Source organism: Gymnoscopelus braueri (genome assembly GCF_963280865.1).
Source record: "Gymnoscopelus braueri genome assembly, chromosome: 8".
NCBI lineage: Eukaryota > Metazoa > Chordata > Actinopteri > Myctophiformes > Myctophidae > Gymnoscopelus > Gymnoscopelus braueri.
The window spans coordinates 35,897,650-35,917,810 of NC_137609.1; the positions used below are offsets into that span (position 1 = coordinate 35,897,650).

Below are 20,161 nucleotides of genomic sequence, written 5' to 3' on the forward strand. Positions count from 1 at the left end.
CCGCTACCACTCTGAACTCATCAAACACCACGTCCCCTCCCGCTCCCTCAGGTCGGGTGATGCCAACCTCCTGGACACCCACAATACAAACAAGCAAACCTGGGGTGACGGGCCTTTTCGGCGGCCGCCCCCTCACTGTGGGACTGACTAAACCGATTAAAACCACACTCAAAACCCACCTTTTCAGACTCGCATGCCCTACATAAAACCCCAACCCCCACCCCCTCCCTTTTGTTTTGTTTACCTTTCATTTATAGTTATCCTTTTTAAGTAGTTCTCTCTAATAAAGTTGTTTTTACATTTGCTCTGTAAAGCGACTTTGAGTATCTAGGAAAGTGCTATATAAATCTTTATAAATGTATTATTATAATATTATTATTATTATTACAGTAGCCTATGCCTGATTTATACTTGGGTGTCGTCCAATGAAAATAGTGGATCTACTTCTAGATTTCAACATTAGGGTTATGGTATAAAATGACCCCCCAAAATTGTAATGGCATTTTGTAAAATTGCCTTTCTGAAATGTTGATGTCCTCACAAGTATAGTAATACAAAACGTGAGTGTGTGTGTCTGTGTCACATTGCAGAGATTATCTACAAGCCCGTCGCAACAGCGCAACACATTGTGAGCTTGCAGATCGGCTATTTTCATACTTAAGTACAATTTTGAGGTATTTTTACTTCACTGGAGTATTTCTAATTTCCAATACCTTTACTTCTACTCCACTACATCTCAGAAGCAAATATTGTACTTTTACTCCACTACAATTATTTGAACACTTTAGTTACTAGTTACTTTGTAGATTTTGATTTTGATTACAAAACATTGTAATCAAAATAACATTAATCAAAAAAACATTAACGACTTCAGCCCTACAGTATATACATTTCGGCCATTTGAAAATAGCCGATCTACGAGCTCACAATGCGTCGCATTGTGGGCGCTGGGGGCGTGTTCTCTCCTCTGCGTCATCAGTGCCCATACCCTAGGTGGGGTTGGTGAAAGGGACGTTTTGTGTGGAGTTTGCATGTTCTCCCTGTGTTGTGAGGGCAGGTTCCCTCACAAAAACATGCAGTAATCCTGGTCTGATGGAGGGGAAAGGAACTGGCTGGAATAACGTGTTCCTTCCACGCGCTACGTCCAACCGGGGAAACTCCCCACTGTCAGGTGATAAGAAGCGGCTTGCTAACTCCTCATGCGTTGAAGGAAGCATGAGCTCAGTTCGGGGCTCTCCCCAGGCTGGCAGAGGGAGAGTAGCGCCCAGGATTACAAGCTTAGGCATTGGCACTGGGTGAAAAATCCGGGTTACAAAATTATGGGATAACATTTTTGAAAAAAAAGGCAAACGAATAAATAGATGAAATGGCATTCGTAAAAATTGCCGTGTGTGTGTGTGTGTGTGTGTGTGTGTGTGTGTGTGTGTGTGTGTGTGTGTGTGTGTGTGTGTGTGTGTGTGTGTGTGTGTGTGTGTGTGTGTGTGTGTGTGTGTGTGTGTGTGTGTGTGTGTGTGTGTGTGTGTGTGTGTGTGTGTGTGTGTGTGTGTGTGTGTGTGTGTGTGTGTGTGTGTGTTGCTTGCAGATCTTCAAAGACGTCCCACAGAGCTGTGCAGCATCATCCCCGGCCATCCTGCAGCTCAACCTGACCAGGAGGCCAAGCAGCACGGAGAGCAAGGCTCCCTCCTGCAGCGAGCGGCCTCTCACTCTCTTCCACACGCCAGTGCACGCCCACAAGGGTGAGACATACACACACACACACACACACACACACACACTCACACACAGAAGCACTAGTTTCAGCAGTCTCACTCTGTGTTAGTTGAGCGGCCAGGCTTTTAGTCATTAATCAATGTTCTACTGTTTTTTGTGAGCTTTGCTCTTAACCCATTCAATCCAGGAAAGCATCTGTGTAATTTTTAGATGTCTTTGGCTATTCAAAAATAGCAAATATACAAGCTCATAGCGCTCTATGAGCTTCTAGATCTTACAAACATTTGTAACTCAAATCTTTGCTTCTGGGGGTCCCTGGAACAAAATATTTTCAGATGGGGGTCGGCGGACAAATACCTATAATTTTGGATGGTCCTTGACATGAAAAAGTTTGAGAACCACTGATATTATAGCAACATACGTTTAAAAACAACACAATTGTTAGGATTTAGAAGACATTTGTAGAATCCCAGAAGCAAAGATTTGAGTTAAAAATGTTCGCTTTAAAAAAAAAATATATATATATATTCAAACTAAAGATTTGCACAAAGTTTCGCGATAAAAAAGGAAAAAAATCTGATCTACAAGCTCATAGCACGGCACTATGAGCTTGTATATCTGCAAATTTTGAATAGCCAAAGAAATGTAAAAATGACACAGATGCGTTCCCAGTCGTAGTGGGTTAAGCTCTTGGCTCTTTGGAAGCCCACAGCAGCATCCTTAAAAGGGGAAGAGTTGCCTCTGTGTAGCAGAGAACAGTTTGCATTTTCCCTTTATTTATCCAGGACGACCCACTGAGAGACATAGAGTTGGCCAAGAGGCAGTGCTGGACAAAATACTCAAGCCCAGTATAGGGCATTCACAACTAATGATTTTTACTAGTCGACTCATTTAACCAAGTAGTAGTCAACTAGTCGAAATTTACATTAAAAAAAAAAAAAAAAAAAAAAATTAGGGGGGGCATTGTTTTAATGCCATCCTACTACTATATTACTATTATTATTATCCTCCTGCCCTTATTTTTATGGCGTTTTAAGGGAAGCGCTTCTGGCACAGCAGCACAGCACCACAGCAGCGTCTCCAAGGATCCCCATTGCCCAATAATAGGCTTTTATTGGGCATATATTTTGTCCATGGCACAATATTTTGTGCCATGGACTTCCAGAAGCAAAGATTTGTGTAAAAAAAAGTTTTCAATCCTTTTTCGAAAATAGCAGATCTACAAGTTCATTCTTTATAGCAGTATGTCTGCTATTTTTGAATATCCAAAGTACAAAATAACGGTTAAAGTGGTTAAAATGATTGTGATGCTATATTAATTACTTTAGCTGGGGAGCCCCCCCCCCCCCCCTAGATAATGTCTAAAATTACACAGATGTTTTCCTGGATTGAATGGGTTAAAAAAAAGGGTGAGTGTTCTGTTTACAAAACATGGCACAACCGCAGCTCAAAGAGAAGTGGTTTCAGGTTTCAGCAAGTTGCCAATTTGCATACGGTGTGCGAGTATTGGATTACAACCTACCGTAATCTTTTCAATCCACAGGACCAGACAAAGTGTGTAACTTGGCCTAATAATAGATACAGTATGTGCTAACCGCCACAGTAATTCATGAGTATATGTATAGATTACAACCTACCGTAATCTGGAGGGGGCAATGGGGGAATTCATGCGAGGTGTTTAAAACTTTTTTTTGTAATCATAATCCTCTAATACAGTGGTTCTCAAGTCAAGGACCCCCAGATTGATATGTATTTGGCCGCGGACCCCCATCTGAAAAGGTTTTGTCCCAGGTACCCCCCAGAAGAGAAGACTTATTAACATTTTAGATATAAAAAAAAAAAAATCTAAAATAGCAGATGTACAAGCTGGTTGCGCTGCACTAAGTGACGCACCGTGAGCTTGCAGATCTGCTATTTTTGAACAGCCAACATACAGTATATGAATGGATCTCTTCACACTTTCTGATCTTTACCTGTAAAGTATTTCCCCCCATTGTCATGCTTGCGTTGCCAAGTGTGAAAAGAGGGCCAATTCACACCTGGAACCATTTCACACTTGGCAAATCCCCCCCCCCCCACCTTTCATAATCTGTAAAAAGCTGAAAAATTACCAATGGGCTCAAACCACTGTACTGGGTCACAATTCACTGATGTTCCACTCAAGTGCCAATGGCAGGGCTCTCTGAACCTTTTGGAATGTCACATGTGTGTGTATAGGGGAGAAGAGGAACAGCGTGGTGAACTCCAACACGGCGCCCACGGTGGAACCCGTGTCCTCCACCACGGGCAGCTGCAACAGCAGCGGCAGCGGCAGCACCAGCAGCACCAGCAGCCAGGGACGCACGCCCAGACACAGTCTGACCAGCAACGATGGCACTGAGCAGGACCATGCCAAGCACAGCAGACCCAACTCACTGTGAGTCTCACACACACACACACACACACACACGCACACGCACACACGCACACGGTTACATCTCATACATCTCATCGCAGTGGTTTTCAACCCCTTTCATATCAAGGTCCATTATTTATTCTGTATTTGAGCCACGATCCACCGTTTGATGAGATTTAGACTCTCAGACCCCAAGACTTAGAATATTTTGTAATCGTTGGATACGATTTTGTCCATAATTCCATGCTGTATTGATGTTGGTGCCATAGGAGAGATATTCAGAGGCAAACGTTGATCAAAATAACAATTCTTTAATTAAGCAGAAAAAGGTGTCAAGCATTTTCTCGAGCAAAACCACAGAGTCACCTACGTCTCACTTTCATTTCTCTCTTTCTCTCTCTCTCTCTCTCTCTCTCGGTTACACTCTCTCTGTCTCTCTTACACGTTTTCTCTTGCTCAAACGTACACAAATGCACACATATGTAGTACTAGACACACGCACGCACACACGCACGTACGCACACTGTCCATCCGTCATCAGCGCAGCGGTATGTGCACATTCTGTCTATTTTCTCTTGATGTTAGCAGTGTCACTGGTGTTGACACAGAGGCCTTGTTGGGTTGGAACTGATGCCAGCTGTCAGGTTCCCTTAGGGGACCGACAGCCACAATCACCCCTCTCAGACTGGGTGACAGAAGGCCCACTGTCAAATACAGCGTGTTTGTCCTGCACACGTCCCTGCTTATAGATGTCCTCCCCAGCCACTGAAGGCTTAGGCTGTCATTACTCTATACCACTTTTTCCTCTGTTGGTAGTTTTTACCAAGCTGGTCTATATTCAGTCGCTGCGCTAGTAGTGACATTTTCATCACGTTCTCGTCGGTTTCTCCTCATTGGCTGTCCTTTTTAAGCCAATGGGGAGTCCGCAATGCCTTCCCATACTCTGAACGGGCGTAAGAGCGTCGTCACTGGCTGAGCGACTGACTCAGTCAGCGTAGCACGTTCACCCGAACGTCCTCTCAGGCTATGGCATCACAATTACCGGCGCTACGTAAAGAGGGAAATGCGCATCAGTTGGTTCAATCATCTAAACATGTTTTATTTGATTGATGAATGCGCACCCCTCCCCCTTCTGACGACGTTGTCAGCGGTCTGTGAAATGTGAAAGGCACCTTAACTCATTCAGTGCCATTTTCAAAAGCCCAGAGTGCCATTGACGTCAAAGATGTCCAAACTGTGTTTTCAGTGTTCTCTATCACACGAGTGATCTTTTTCATCGTGTAGTCACACAGATCCAGGAGATCACGTGATCCCAAGATTTCCTCCTCCATCCGCTTCCTGGTTAGAGGCTCCAGGGAAACCGCTGTAACTTGAGTTGTATTTTTTCCCCTGCATTTTGGTGAGACATGCTGTTTTCAATGGCCCCTGGAAAATGAACGGCAGGTCGTGGTAAAAAACGTTTGTGGAAGCAGAGTGAAAGCCCCCGTGATTACCAACCATCAGAGGGTCGATAATACTAAAGATAAATATTCTGTGACTACTTAAAAATTAAAAATCACTGGCACTATGGGCAATACTTTTTTTCTTTACTTGGCACTGAATGAGTTAATTTAACAGTTTTTAACTCATTCAGTTTGATATAAAAAAAATGTTCTTGTTTAGTAAGATGCAAGAATCATGACTGTACTTTTCAAGGGTTGCCACAAGCTAGTATAATATGAAATGTGTCATTTCTTGTTTTTGTTGTTTTCTTGTCCTTCATTTACCCATGGAAAGTTGCTGTGCACAGATGCTCATTGTCAACAACACCCTGCACACAGACGGACACAGACAACACACACACACACACACACACACACACACACACACACACACACACACACACACACACACACACACACACACACACACACACACACACACACACACACATTAAAACCTGGAAGCTGACCAGTACAACCTCAGTCTTATATCGTTGCTGTCGGGCAGAAACCTCAGATCTCCATGTTTTTTCCCGTAAATTAACACCCTACTTGATCACACACTACAGCGTCACTCAAAAGCATCAAAAGTAGCTGATCCACAAGCTCGAAACGCGGAGAAAAGCGACACGTTTTGAGCTTGCAGATCTGCTACTTTTGCTACTTTTGAATTTGAACCCTGAAAAGTAACAGTTTTGGACACAATTTTCAACGACGCCCTGCACTCAGACGGACACAGACACACACACACCTGGGAGCTGACCAGTACAACCACAGTCTCATACTGTTGGCCACTGAACAGCTCCAGAGCAGTCGGGAGGGGGGGGGGAGTGGGGGGGGGGGGTTCATTGCCTGCTTTCTCAAGGGCACTTCAGCAGCGTTGGTGAGGCGAGGGTTGAGCGGTGGCCATTCACTTCCCCATCCATATTGTTCCTGTGTGTTGTTGGTAGGGCTGGACGATAGATCGGTAGTTTGCCTAGGACACAGATTGCTTTATTAGATTATTATTAAAACATATTATTAATTTGTTAAATCAAAAATAATTAAATAAGGTCAGGTCTATAATGAATTATAAGTGGATTAATAATGCATTATAATGCGCTTATAAGGGATTATAACAGTGATTATAAATTATAACGAGTTTAATATTGTGCATAACAACTAAACAAGGTTTATGAAGTATCGTAAGTGCTTTTCATTATGTTTAAAGTGATATCGGCTTCAGGTCTTAATGGGTTAAAACAATATATGTATTTTTTAAATTGACGTAGATCTACGTCAATGGCAGGGAATGTGTTCAAATCATGATAAAAAAAACGGTTTCAGACATATATAAGGTTTCCACCCGACAGAGCCGATATGTCTTGAAGAGGTTTTTAATGACATAGATGGATGACCTCAGGGTCATTACTGTGGCAGTAATGGGACATGAAATAACATATTCTGCTCCATGTTCCCTTTTTTTCCCTGCCTAATGGTCACCTCCTCCTTACATAACCTGCTACTACTGTACGCTGAGTGGAGAAGCACAGTCTACTCGTCATTACACGTCTTTTGTAGTCGTGTGCGCAACTGTGCATACAGTACAGTATGCATAATTTAACTCTGAGAGCCCAAGGGCTAACGGGTCCATTTGGTTTACATATGTAGACTTTCAGAGCTACAAATTGATGAATTAAAGTTATTCTATATTTTTTCTCCTCCGCCAGTTCAGGTAGGTTATTGTGGTGCCAGCAAATGTTCGAAATTTGCCAGTCGGGTGAAATTTGAGAAATCGAGACCGATCCGTCTTGATCACATAACTATAGAGATAATGTGTACCGATTTGCGTGATCTGTAGAAAAACAATCTGTAGGAGTAAAAAAAAAAAGTTTAGCAAAAATCAGCCTACTGGTGGCGCCGATGTGAAAAATTTGGGGCAGAGGTTTTGCTCTGGCATCCAGGGAGTGTGTGGGCACAGTTTCGCTGCGATTGGTCCAACGGTGCCGGAGATTAGCTATTCACAGACGGACGAACACACACACGGACGGACGGACCTTTGGCCTGGCGGAGACAATCATATTAATAACAACAATAATAAGCAATTATTGTAAAGTTACTACTGTTGTTCAATTAAACAAAAGTTGTTTTTGAAATAATAAGTTTCTGACGGCGTGTTGAATTGAATACATAGGACCACAATGGAAACAAGTCCCCAGGACTTTTTTTTGTGGTATCCTTTTAGTGTTTTATTGTACCTCCGTGCTGTTTACATTTTTGACTAATAAACTAGTATTCAATAAAATAAAATAAAGTTGCTTTCCAAAATATATCATCAGGCATTAGAACACGCAGCATTCGTTTTCTTTGCGTTCCTTCAGTATAGACAAACATTGTATGTGTATAGAATAGAATGATTGTATTGGCATCAGTAAATATGTGTATAAATGTATATACAGTAATACATACGGGTGGAAACTTACGTAAAAACTTGACAATTTGAAATATGGAGATACAAGGTTTCTGCCTGACAGCGACAATAAGTATGAGTGGGCGTCCCCCAAAAAGATGACAAAAATGAACGTTACACAATATGACATTAACACTGAGGATTTTACTGTGTGTTCGTCTGTGTCAGTGTGCCTAACTGTATGTGGTCATTATGGGTGCATGATCCAGTGTCTTTGCGATAGCTTTTTTTTCCTTCTGACTTGCAGTACTTTCACTTTTTGACAGTGGTGGAAAGTAACTAAGTACATCTACTCAAGTACTGTACTTAAGTACAAATTTGAGGTATTTTGACTTTACTGGAGTATTTCCAATGTTTAGTACTTTTACTTCTACTCCACTACATCTCAGAGGCAAATATTGTATTTTTACTCTACTACAATTATTTGAAAAAGTTACTTTGTAGATACTTTGTGGATTTTTGATTATTATTACAAAAAATACGTTAACCACTTCAGCCCTATTTAAACTTTGGCGCAATGCGACGTGTTGTGAGCTTGTAGATCTGCTATTTTCAAAAGGCTTTAATACATTTTATACATAATGATACCTTGCTGCATAAGTACATTTTGATACCAATACTTTTGTACTTTTACTCAATAAAATTTTGATTACCATAGTAATTCTAGATTGCAGTATTGATACTTTTACTTAAGTAAAATATTTGAGTACTTTTTCCACCACTGCTATTTGAGAATACTGTAGCTCCCTGATAGAAATGCTTTTTTTTTCTTATCTTGCACTTCGATTTTTATGTCAATGAGAAAATAATTGTCGAGAAATTGCACAATAGCTCTGTACAGCCTTTTAAAATGTCAAGAAATATCTTTATTGGATGAGAACGTCCTAGACACAGACACAGGAGGCAGATGCAGTTATTTCTAGATCCCTTTTTGTAGAAAAAAAAAAGAATATGAAGAAAACAAATAAACCCATACACTCATCTGCTCCTTTGTTTCTAGCCAAGGCGGTCCACCCCATATGACCACGTAGCGGACACGTTCAAGATTTTCAAGTGGGCCCTGATGCCAGTAAATCAACCTTTTTGTGTACTATGTGGTTGAACTTGACACTGCACCATGCAAGCCAAATTTCCCTGAGGGGGCGGAGCCAAATACCCCTGAGGGGGCCAAATACCCCTGAGGGGGCCCAAGCCAAACTGTCCTCAGCCCAAATTTCTAAAAGCATCTTCCCCTCTCCTCCCAAAGGCTTACTATATATGTGTGGTTAGAAGACCATAGAAAAACATGGTGGTCAGATGATTTAAGTGGGGGGATCCCGTGACCGCGACCGCTTTATAAATATCCATATCCAGCCAACATACAGTAAGTCTAAGTTTCTTTCCGCAGCATGTGTGGGACATGTGACATCCTGATAACAACTTTACAACGATGCCTCAAAGCTGAAATCATGTTGGGAGGCCCCAAGAGAGATGAGAATGGAGTTTATTTATGATAACTTTCAATGTACTGTACGATACTGTCGAGAAATCAGAGAAAGAGGATAGCTGCAGCATTCTACTGACTAGTGAAAGATACAACCGTTGGGAGCTGCTCTGTGGTTCAAAAGGTTCTAAATCCTTTAACATTAGATCGGACAGGGCTGGGTTTGTTGTGATCACATTATTTCCCGATCTACTCTTCTCCAGAAGTCATAGGATCACTCATAGGTTGAGGAACAGCGCCATCTAGCTTGAACACTGAAAACATGGTTTGGACGTGTTACGTGTTTTTGGCACTCTGGGCTTTGGAAAACAAATTACGCGTTACACGTCAATGGCACTGAATGAGTTAACATTACATTTTATTCATAAAATTACATACAGTAGTGCCGCTTTAACTTGCAATTTTCTTTTGCTGTTATACATTGTGAAGAGTGCCTTACTATCGTTTTCTTTCATCCCATAATGTCGGCTTCACATTTTGCATTTGCCTTACTTTATGATGCACCACAGTGATGAACCACCCAGGGGAATTCCCTCTGGAAGTTAAATAGCCTTAGGGAGACAGGCAGCATTTCTATGTCAGACACTCAGTCACTCTGGTCCAGTGCCACTGCCGCACCATCTGTTGTTTATACATCCTACGCCAGCAGACACCACCTGCCTGTAACCGATCTAATCGAGTACGACTGCAAATTAAAGCCAACAACAAACATCCATGGAGTCAGGGACGAGTTGGCCTCCGTGTCAAGACATACAGGTTTCAGTAAATGCCACAACACAGACATGAGACATCCCTGGTCTGTAATCGTGTGGAGATGACTGACATTAGTGTGCCGATCATCAACCTTTTTCTGTAGAGGCTGCCAGGTGTTTGCCAGAACCAGCGTTTTATTGCGTTTTTGTTTTTTTCCTGACAAAAGTTTTTTCCGAAAACATATTCCTGTTTTGTCCCCCAATGGGTTGTTTGGGTTAGTTGGGTCTGGGCACCCCCAGGGGTACTTGAGGGGGTTCCATCAGGCACCAAATATTTTCATATCTTAGGGGTCCCTGAAAAGGTTTGAGAACCACCGATTTAAAGGGATATTTCACTTTCAAACATGTTTGGGGTCATTTTAACATCTAACAGCTTTTGTGAGCACCCCCAAACAGTTGAAATTCCTTTTATTTTATTCACTTTTAATTTTCAGAATATAAAAGAAAAAAGTTATAAACATACGACCCCCTCACGTATTAGAAGGACAATATCAGTCACCGGAACCAAGGACGGGTGTTTTCAATTAATCTAACATGGTTGTAATGGAGTTTAATTGGGTTTGTATAGGAGGGGGGAGTGTCTGATAATATGAATATCACATCAAAATACTGAATCAAGCAACTTAAACACTGTCTGGGGTGCTCACAAAAGTCTGAGTAGATGTTAAAATGACACCCAAAATGTTTGAAAGTGAAATCTAAAAGTATGCCGATTCCACTGCAGCCTGAGGAGGAAAAACACGTCTATTAGTTGCGATGTCGAGTGGTGTTTACCAAGGCCAAAGTAGTAGAAACGAGCAGAGAGTAGCATGCTTCAACCTGCTGCAGGTCGCCACACGAGCAGCCTCAAGTGGGAGAGTATGATTTGCTCTCTGCAAGGATAATTATAATACCATCTGCTTTTTTTTATTATTCTCTGAGAGTGAAAAGAACATTCAGGAGGAAGGAGTCTACTTTACTTTGTCCCTCACTGGGGGTGGGGGTCATCGCCATGTTGGCTTGTGGTGGACATTTTTGTCAAAATTCTATTTTTGTCATGGACATATACAAATAAGTGGACAATATTACCCGAAACACATAAAGAGCTATAGCCTTAAATGACCTTTACAGGTCTGTAACAGGTCTGTAACAGGTCTGTAAATGGAATTTACAGTGCACTCTCAGAGTTATGGGGGTCCTTGGAAATAAAAAGTTAGAGAACCACTGTCCCATAGTGCCATAGTGTCATAGTAAATCAGTGTCATACATATTATGAGGAAAACCTGGAGACTTATGATCAAAATAAGAACATTATAATGTTTGTACACTCTCACTGTTACAGACCTGTAACACTGGAACCCCATTCATTTGGAACCCCCTCAAGTAACCCTGAGGGTCCCTTGACCCCACTTCGAGAACCAGTGTCTTAGACTTTTTTTCATTACACACTCGGTACTCGGTATCAAACGTCACGCGAGTTATGTGTACCAGAATCGGTGTCGGGAAGGGGAAAAAATGGTATCGGTACAGCTCTATTCTCGGGTCCTTTTTAGGTCAACTGGCGACGGAACGATCCTCTAGACCTGTGGTTAAAGTTTGACAGAAAACAGACTCGGCACACAGAGGAATCCTGGACGACACGCAGAAGCATTCCACTCACAACTGCACACACTTTAAACACGGGACACATTCCTAGACCAATGGCATATTCCTGAAATAAATATGGGAACTGCTGTGTCATTCTACTGCAGGCTGTAAAATAGTCAAACATTGAGTTTGGCGTTGACACTTATAAAGGGGCACATTTTCACCCATTTTCAACCTTATCTTCATATGATTGGTCCTCACTAAATGCTCATTATAAGATGGCACCATTTCCGTCAACTCACTCATTGGTCTCATTGTTGGGCTGTGAACAGTTCCCTTGATGGGGATTCCAGGCTAATATAGAAACTACAGCTCTCTTTCTCTTACGGGAAAGTTAGCAGACTGGAATAGAAGCCATTGTTCTCGCATTAATGAAACACTGGGGATGGGAAGGGGAAGAAATAATGACACTAAGCTAAAGTTCAGTGTTGCGTGTGCGTGTGTGTGTGTAGCTCAAAATATTTTGTGCCAGGGACCCCCAGAGGAGAAGATTTGTGTTTTTTTTCAAAAGTATAGAAAAAAATTCAAACACTTTTAGAAAATAGCAGATGTTCAAGCTTGTAGCGTGGCAACAGATCTGTAAAGGACCATTTTGGTTCCTAACTATCAACAGTTTAGCTGGATAGCCAGACCCCGCTCTGAGAACCACTGGCATATTATAGAGGTCAGGGGTTAACGACCAGTGCCTCCAAAATCACGCACGCTGCATTCCCATAACGGTGGAAGTTATTTTCGACCGTACGACTTAGATTTCAACAGTTGTTGGTTTTGCAGTGCCACGTGCAGTGGTGTAAAGTAACTAAGTGCATTTACTCAAGTATTTACTTACTAAAGGTACTTTTACTTTACTGGAGTATTTCCAATTTTCCGTACTTTTACTTCTACTCCTTACATCTCAGAGGCAAATATTGTACTTTTACTCCACTACAATTATTTGAAAACTTTAGTTACTAGTTACTTTGTAGATTTTGATTATTATTACAAAACATACATTAACCCTATACACATTTCAGGCCATTTGAAAATAGCCGATCTACAAGCTCACAATGCATCGCGATGCAACGTATTGTGAGCTTGTAGATTTGTTATTTTCAAAATATTTGTACAAATTTTAATTTTATACATTTGAAAACTTGTGAAATGGGACATTCTGCATATTGAGTACTTTCTACTTTTGGTACTTTAAGTACATTTTGATACCAATACTTTTGTACTTTTACTCAAGTACATTTTGACTATCACTCAAAACTATCACTTGTAACAGAGTGTTTCTACATTGCAGTATTGATACTTTTACTTAAGTAAAAAAAAATGTGTACTTGTTCCACCACTGGCCACATGTTTGGGTCCGGGAGAGAACAGCTAGCGGAACGCCCTCAATGCCTTTTTCAGCACCTGCATGAAAATGCCTCTGGTTGGCTTTGACACGTGAACATGACATTTTGGGCGGCCTTTCTAGCAATTCTGTGAAAGCTGACAAAAAAGGCAGATGGAAGTGGGTCTGCTCAGAAGATTACAAAAAGCAAGACGAAAATTAAAAGAAAGCAGAGAGAGAGAGTAAAAGTTCAGCGTATGCGTCTCCCTATACAGTAGTTCATGACTCACCTTGGTTTCTGGCTAGACTTGACCTTCCAACCTTTGTACTGCGCTGAAAAGGTAAACATTGTCCACCTCTCGTCTCTCTGTGAATGCTGTCGTGAATAGCGCATGGAATTGTATTGAAAATAAATGTATTACAATTGTAAGCTTGCCTTCGCACATCAGTGCCAAGTAAACAAATACATAATTGCCAATAGTGCCAGCGATGTTTCATTTTTCTTCCCTTTTCAAGTAGTCACATAATATTTATCTCAAGTATGACCGATCCCCCGACCGTTGATAAAACAGAGGTTTTCTCTCTGCTTCCGCGGGGGGGAAAAAGCGGGTCCCCATTCTTTAGTTATTGGCACCGAATGAGTTAAGACCCGAGGCCGATTCTACAAAATGCCCTCTAAATCAGTAGCTGTCTTTTTTTTGTGCCAAGGAGGACCCCCAAATTGATATGTATTTGGCCACGCCCCCCCCCCCCCGCCCCATCTGAAAGATTTTTTGAGCCAGGAGGCTGTTCTAAGAGTTTTCTGAAAAACGTAGGTTGCTATATATAATGTAGCTAAAATCTAAAATGACACTGATGCTTTCCCAGTTTTAATGGGTCAAACAATTTAAAGCTTGCCTTAAAATTGTGCCAAGCAATTACAATTACCCAAGGAGGAGTATGCATGCAATTTTCTACCCAAAGTGTATGCTTGCATCTACATTCAAAAAGACATTTCTTACCCCCTGCTGTGACCCACTTTACTGGTCACAATCCACAGTACGGGACGTCATGTGGAGTTATTCTCCAGTGAGAAACTGAGAGACTCTGTTCTAAAACCGAATAACAATCCAAAGCAATTGACTGCAGGCGAGAGGGGAGGAAAATCAACACAAAACATGTAACCAAGGTCTGAAAGATTTGTCAGAAATATTCTCCTAACACATTTGCGACATACTGTTGGTGACGTTTGTGCGTGCGTGCGTGCGTGCGTGCGTGTGCGTGTATGTGGTGCCGTTTCCCCGTTGCTACATATTCTGTTTCCCCTCTAGTTCCCCTTTCATGTTTCCCTGTCTTTGATGTACTACAGGTGCACATTAATAGCATGCCTTCCATCCTACCTTCACATTTCTTGCTCATATTATCACCTAATAATGTTCTCCCTCGCTCCCTCCCTCATTTTCCATCAATGGTTGAAGCAGTAAGTCGCCTTGGGAACCAACAGTCCCTGAGCCATGTGGCCAATAGGTTAGGAGCCTATGTCCTGTTTCTGTAGCGTGAGGCAGCTTGATGTAAAAGTACACCTCCTGGCACACGCTTCACCACCTGGACGTGACGCGGATAGACAGATAGGATAGACAGATAGGATAGACAGATAGGATTGACAGATAGGATTGACAGATAGGATAGACAGATAGGATAGACAGATAGGATAGACAGATAGGATAGACAGATAGGATAGACAGATAGGATAGACAGATAGGATAGACAGATAGGATAGACAGATAGGATAGACAGATAGGATTGACAGATAGGATTGACAGATAGGATTGACAGATAGGATAGACAGATAGGATAGACAGATAGGATAGACAGATAGGATAGACAGATAGGATAGACAGATAGGATAGACAGATAGGATAGACAGATAGGATAGACAGATAGGATAGACAGATAGGACAGACAGTCGGCAGTGTTGTGACACGTCCCGGAAAAGACGCGTTGTGATGGCCTGGACCGCTGCCGTAGCGGTCGAGGCACCTAGGCTCCAAAGTAGCCCGACAGTGCGTTGCGGGTTCGAGTCCCGATACCGCCGGCCTTTGCTGCATGTCACCCCCCCATCTCTCTCCCCATTTCCTGTCAGCCTACTGTCCTCTCCTATCAATGAAGGCATAAAAGCCAAACGATAAATATATTTTTTAAAAGACACGGTGTGATTGGCCAGTAATTACTTTGATTGGCAGTTGTGCCGAACGCTCACCCTAAAACATGATTTATGATTCTGTCCCTGTCGGGACATAACTCGGACGGCACTGAGTCGGACTTCGCGACTTTCGGCACGGTGACTCGCTCACCTAAGCTCGCTCGGCGGTGCCTCTCGTGGCTCAAGTCCGCTTCAGACGACGCGCCTCAGTCGCAGGTGGTGTATAAAGCTTTAATAGGACAAGCTGTTAACCCTGCAACCACATATCGTTGCTGTCGGGCAGAAACCTTGTATCTCCATGTGTAACACCATTACTAATTCAGAGGCAGATAACCTTTTGGTTCATTTTACAATGGATTCCGTGTTATTCAGTGCCACCGCTGATAGTGCCACGACTATAAAAGACCATTCCCAGTGGTGTAACTAAGTACATTTACTTAAGTACTGTACACTTTTGAGGAATTTTTACTCTACTGGAGTATTTCCCATTTTCATTACTTCTACTCCACTAAATATCAGAGGCACATATTGTACTTTTACTCCACTACAATTCTGTGAGCTTGTAGATCTGCTATTTTCAAAAGATTTTTATACATTTTGAACTTGTCAAATGGGACATTCTGCACAATGAGTACTTTCTAGTAAATTTAAATAACGTTTTGAATTACGGACTTTTACATTGCAGTATGGATACTTTTACTGTACTTTAGTAAAACATTTGAGTACTTTTTCCACCACTGACTATTCCACAATACCTCGTCGCTGTCGGGTGGAAAACTCGGGGGGGCAACAGTTCCAGCAGAGAGTACTTTGACCCTTGGAGCACGCATGCTGACCCCCACGCGGTTGTGGTTGACAGCCGGGCTGATAACTAGACTGCTGGGACTTGTAGCGGGCAGTGGTGGAAAGTAACTAAGTACATTTACTTAACTACTGTACTTAAGTACAATTTTGAGGTATTTGTATTTTACTTGAGTAATCCCAATTTCCAATACTTTTACTTCTACTCCACTACATCTCGGAACCAAATATTGTATTTTTACTCCACTACATTTATTTGAAAACTTGAGTCACTAGTTACTTTTTAGATTTGGATTATTATTACAAAACATACATTAACCACTTCAGCCCTATATACAGCCATTTGAAAATAGCAGATCTACAAGCTCACAATGCGTCACGATGCGACGCATTGTGAGCTTGTAGATCTGCTATTTTCAAAAGATTTTTATACATTTGAAAACTTGAAACGGGACATTCTGCACAATGAGTACTTTTACTTTTGGTACTTTAAGTAAGTACTTTTACTCAAGTACATTTGGAATTCCGGACTTTTACTTGTAACAGAGTATTTCTACATTGCAGTATTGATACTTTTACTTAAGTAAATAAATTGAGTACTTTTTCCACCACTTGTAGCAGGGCTCGGTGGTCCTCACCAGTACCCTTGGTGGCATTTCCTCACCAGGATGCTGCCTATACCCCTCAGGTTCTCATGGACATAAACAATTAAATACGTGAAAAAAGACGATCTACAAGCTCACAACGTGTCGCGATGCGTCACTTTGTTTGTGTTTCTATTTTTCAATATGTTATATTATATTTTACTTTATTTATATATATCTTTATATATTTTACTTTTTACTCCACTACAATTATTAAAAAACTTGTATTACTAGTTACTTTGCAGATATAGACTATTGTTACAAAACACATTGTATGTCTAATTCAGATGCAGATAACCTTTTGGTTCATTTACAATGGATTTTGTTATCCAGTGACTATAAAAGACTATTCCTCAAATACCTCGTATCGTCGCTGTCGAGGGGAAACCTATGTCCAAAACAGATCTACAAGCTCACAATGCGTCGCATCGCTACGAATTGTGAGCTTGTAGCTGCTATTTTTTTGAACAATGTGCATATATTTAAAAACATTTGTGCATTCTGCACAATGAGTAGGCTACCTTTACTTAAAGGTATGGTAAGTTTGTTATTAAAAGGTTAAAGCACTATATTCTGATAGTAAGCATTGCTATAGAGTGTTTGTTCAGTAACAGGGGTCTCTGTGTCTCGCCACTCTTTAATAAACAGAAAATACATTTTCAGGTGGGTTGCCAAATTTCAGCCAATCGGGAGAGAGTACCCATTTATCAGCTTTATAGTGTTACAGTTCCAATTTTGTCTGTTCATTTCTTTGTGTCATCACTTCCAATTTCACTTGTTCATCCTGTATCCTGTGTGAGCTCTCTCTACTAATTGGATAAAATTGGTATCCCAACCTGAAAATGCAATTTCTGTTTATTAAAGAGCTGGATCACAATATATAGCTATTTAACATGTATTCTAACAAAGGAAAATCGCAAAGTAAAAAAATGAGGGTACTTTGTGTGCACTGTGCATCATCAGACAGTTTCTATTACCTTTGGCAGGAGCACACTGTCAACATACTGCATCTGTCACGTGTGTGTGTGTGTGTGTGTGTGTGTGTGTGTGTGTGTGTGTGTGTGTGTGAGAGAGAGAGTGGGTGTGCATAATGGACTGATGTGGCGTGGATTGATGACCTATCTGGCAGAGGAAATGAAGGCGGGATCAATTTAATTAAGGCAACAGAGAGAGGAAGTGGCCTGCGAGCGCTGTAAACTCAACCAAACACACACTCTTCATTATTTACCTCTTCATTTGTAAACCAATAAAGAGTTTGTTAGCCTTTTAAGCTAACACAGTGTTCCCACGCATCCTGGAAAAAAAATATAATTGAAGAATTGTTCCAGTTTTCCAGTCATGAAAAATAATCAAAATAGTCAAAATGTAGGAAGATAATTAGCTACGCGTAGGTAGGGTAAGTGATATTTTTTGGTTAAAACAAAAAGTTCTTTGTTAATTGTTTAAAGCACTATATTCCCTATAGTAACCATTGCTATAGAGTGTTTGTTCAGTAACAGGTTTCTCTCCAGCTCTTTAATGACCATATTACATAAACTATATTTTCAGGTAGGTGACAACATTTCTGCCAATCAGGAGAGTACCTATTTATCAGCTTAATTTTTTATTTAGTTCCAGTTCCAATTTTGTCTGCTCATTTCTTTGTGTCATCCCTTCCAATTTCACTTGTTGTAATCTATATCCTGTCTGAGTTCTCTATCCTGATTGGATAAAATTGGTATACCGACCTGAAAATGCATTTTCTGTTTAATAAAGAGCTGGAGAGACAAGGGAATCCCTGTTACTGAACAAACACTCTATAGCAATGAGTACTATCAGAAACCAAAGAAAATCACTCACCCTACCTTTACAGTTTTGGACATATAAGGTTTCCACCCGACGATTTATCAACAATGTGAAAATGGCAGTGGTTGGTCATTGCCGTGCAGAGTGTCACCGTGTTTTTTTTTTTTTTTTACGTTTTCTTTTTTTGCTCCAAGAGGGCGGCAACCCGATTATGCCGTGGACATCAAAGGCCTCCATGTGGGAGTCAATGTGAGCGGGTTCAACCAGGCTGCCATGGCAACCGGAACGAACGTGCGTACATCACTGACAAGAGACAGGGCAAGGCTGGGCTCTGCATTCTGCCAGTCAAGTTGAATAGTTCTCCGTTCTCTACACTGGCTCCCCGTAGCGGCTCGCATCCAGTTTAAAACCCTGGTGCTAGCCTATAGGGCAGTGAAAGGAACAGCTCCTTCTTACCTCCGGGCTATGGTCGATGCCTACACCCCTGCCCGACCACTTCGGTCTGCCACCTCGGGGCGACTGATTGCCTCGTCACTCAAGGGTCCTTCTGGCCGGTCCACACGGTCACGACTTTTTTCTGTTCTGGCCCCACAGTGGTGGAATGAACTTCCCACTGATGTCAGGACAGCAGAGTCACTGCCCATCTTTCGCCGCAGGCTGAAAACCCACCTCTTCAGGAAACACTACCCATCCTCTCTGCCTGGCCTACTTGTTGTTAACTAGTTGTACGAACGCTTGTGTTATTGTTGTACTGTTTTATTGGATCTTGTTTAGTCGATACACTTATTTGTTTTAGCTCCTGCTCATTTGATTTTGCTATTGTTGTCTCATCTGTTTAAGGAAAATAGGTAGCTGATATATTGCACTTTTACCTTAGCGCTAGGTATACTCTTGGTTGCTTGTTTTTGCAGAAAATGCACTTAATACTTCTGGTGATTAGTAGTTTTCGTTCCCTACCTATGTTGAATGCACTTATTGTAAGTCGCTTTGGATAAAAGCGTCTGCTAAATGACTGTAATGTAATGTAATAGTGGGCACAAACTTGTTTTATTTGTCACATCACAGTTGTGAAGGTGTTTTTTTGTGTGTCTTTTTCGTGTTGTTTTGAAGTATTCCGTGAGGAGAGAGAGGATAGAGGTAGAGGGAGAGCAAAGGAAAAGAGATAGAAAACAAGTTAAATAGAACGAATAAAGATATACATACAGGACGGTGTATCGTTGCTGTCGGGCAGAAACCTCTTATCTCCATATTTTGACTTTTTGTGTTTTTTTGTAAATTAACTCTAGAACTGCAAAAAAAAAAATTCTAAAAAGATTCTCTAATTATTTAGTATTGACACCTTTTCGATATTCCAAACGAATAAGGAGATAACAATTTCCAAAGATTTGCTGCTCCATCCACTTCAATGTTAAAATTGAAACGGACAAACAATTCACAATGTTTTTTGGTTTGAAACTACTGGTTTTGAGCTATTTTCAAACATCAAACAACACATGACAACAAGGTCAAATTGACCTCGTTGACATTTGTGAAACCAC

General features: G+C 41.3%; 1 protein-coding gene across 2 annotated transcripts in view; it reads left to right on the plus strand.

The window, feature by feature from the left end:
- The window catches only part of LOC308091143 (rho GTPase-activating protein 26-like), a 154,896-nt gene that overhangs the window by 124,034 nt on the left and 10,701 nt on the right, over window positions 1-20,161 (plus strand). For both annotated transcript variants that reach the window (XM_080436523.1, XM_080436524.1), the window contains exons 19-20: window positions 1,583-1,736; window positions 3,928-4,126. In XM_080436523.1, coding sequence (XP_080292649.1) covers window positions 1,583-1,736; window positions 3,928-4,126 — 353 coding nt within the window. The remainder of the gene's footprint in view (window positions 1-1,582; window positions 1,737-3,927; window positions 4,127-20,161) is intronic.